Genomic DNA, 1,724 nt, shown 5'->3' with positions numbered 1-1,724 from the left:
GCTCGCTGCGGTTGACGTCGTCGTGTCTCCAGTGTCACATGTGGGACACTTTTGGACCGTTTAATGTTCACACTGGAGTCACACACAAGTCACATTTAACTGGAAATGTGAACGACCTCGAAAAAACATCAGATTTCACAAAACAAATTTGAATTGAGAGTTAAACCTGCAGACTGAACGGAGACTTAAAGGTTGTATAGAGGATTTTTTTTTGGTTTCAAATTGTCAATGAAAGTTTAAAATACCAGTACAGAGACGCAGCAGCTTTGTAATTATGATGACCAAAAAAAAAAAAGAGTGAAAATCCATCAACTGTGGACGTGTTGAGGCCAGATAAACATCAACCAATAGAAAACGAGGCTCCCTCATTTTCTATTGGCTGTTAGGTTGTCTAATCAAACTCCCTGCATTTCTCGTGTAACTGACTCGGTGGCGCGCAGGGATTATGTGGTTTATGCAGCGGTTCTTTGAGGCTTTTTCAAACTGTCGCTTCCTCGCAGTTCGCACAAAGTTTGTTGCGATGACGGACGAGAATCCAGGAGCAGTTCGCCGCAAAAGAAAGTCCGTTTTTGAGGTCGCTGAAAGAAGAAGCGAAGGGGGAAAGGAGATTCCTTGGAGATTCTTTACAGCAATGGGGCGACTGAAGCAGACGAAGGGTCTAAAAACTGAAGACGCGTTGGTCACAAAATTATTTCTCGACAGGAAACTTCAACAGTGATTCTGAACGAGCACTGGCTGTAAACACGTGTTTCTACTGAGGCTGTGGAGGAGGAAGGTGGAGTCACACATGCACAACATTTGAAAAAAGGACTCTCGCTGTATTTCTCTTCCCTTAAAAAAATCCTCCATACAACCTTTAAGAGACACTGGAAATGATCCACGCGTTCGTTTGTGTCCTAAACTCCTACACGACCTGAGCTCATGTGACCTGAGTTTTGTGTCTTACAGTGGAGACAAACTCTACGGCGTTTAGTTTATTTTTAAGTTTATTCAACTTTTTGACTCTGGAGGTGGGTTAAGATTTTTGTGTTTTTCAGCCCAAAAACGTCGTCAGCGTCTGAACAAAAACACTTCACATCAAATATTTGGTGTTTTTACTCGTGTTTCTCGTGTGAACAGAACCTGAGTCCTGGAGGTTGTGACTTTTAAGAACATCAACTTCAAATAATTAATGCAACCGACTGCCTCATTTTTTTGAGTTCTTGTAACTCATTTTACTTATTTTTATTGAATTATTTGAGTAATTTTAAATAATTAAAGAAACTAAATATTGAATCAGATTTATTTATCCGACTGCACCAGGAAAACCAACGTGAACATGGAACAGAAGACAGAAGAACAGAAGAACAGAAGAAGAACAGAAGAACAGAAGAGAGAACAGAAGAACAGAAGAACAGAATGGAGCTCAATAAAGACAGATCTGCAGAAACACAAATCTTTATTATAAATCAGAGCTCAGAACATTAGAACATTGGAACATTTGTGGAGTAAACCTCTGGTCAGTTGAAGGCGAAGGCGGACAGTTTCTCGGCCGCGCCCACAGTTTTGGTTTTCTTGGCGTTCGTCTCCTTGTTCGTTTCCTTGTTCGTCTCCTCGCCTCCTGCCTCGTCTCCTTCCTCCTCGGGTCGTTTCCTTTTCTTGGGGTCGTCTGCGGTCGAGGTTTTGGCGCTCGGGGTCTTCGCTCGCTCCGCCCACGACTGAAACAAAACGGAAAAAACAAACAA

General features: G+C 42.2%; 1 protein-coding gene across 1 annotated transcript in view; it reads right to left on the bottom strand.

Moving 5' to 3' along the window:
* Nucleotides 1-1,421: 1,421 nt before the first annotated feature.
* The window catches only part of wdhd1 (WD repeat and HMG-box DNA binding protein 1), a 50,680-nt gene continuing 50,377 nt past the window's right edge, over nt 1,422-1,724 (bottom strand). Inside the window, exon 25 of the mRNA XM_055154394.1 lies at nt 1,422-1,697. Within this exon, the coding sequence (XP_055010369.1) occupies nt 1,500-1,697 (198 nt within the window). The 3' untranslated portion in view covers nt 1,422-1,499. The remainder of the gene's footprint in view (nt 1,698-1,724) is intronic.

Source organism: Boleophthalmus pectinirostris, unplaced genomic scaffold (assembly GCF_026225935.1).
Source record: "Boleophthalmus pectinirostris isolate CB_2022bp ecotype Guang Dong unplaced genomic scaffold, ASM2622593v1 HiC_scaffold_19, whole genome shotgun sequence".
Classification (NCBI taxonomy): Eukaryota; Metazoa; Chordata; class Actinopteri; order Gobiiformes; family Gobiidae; genus Boleophthalmus; species Boleophthalmus pectinirostris.
This window is presented reverse-complemented; position numbering and strand designations above follow the sequence as displayed.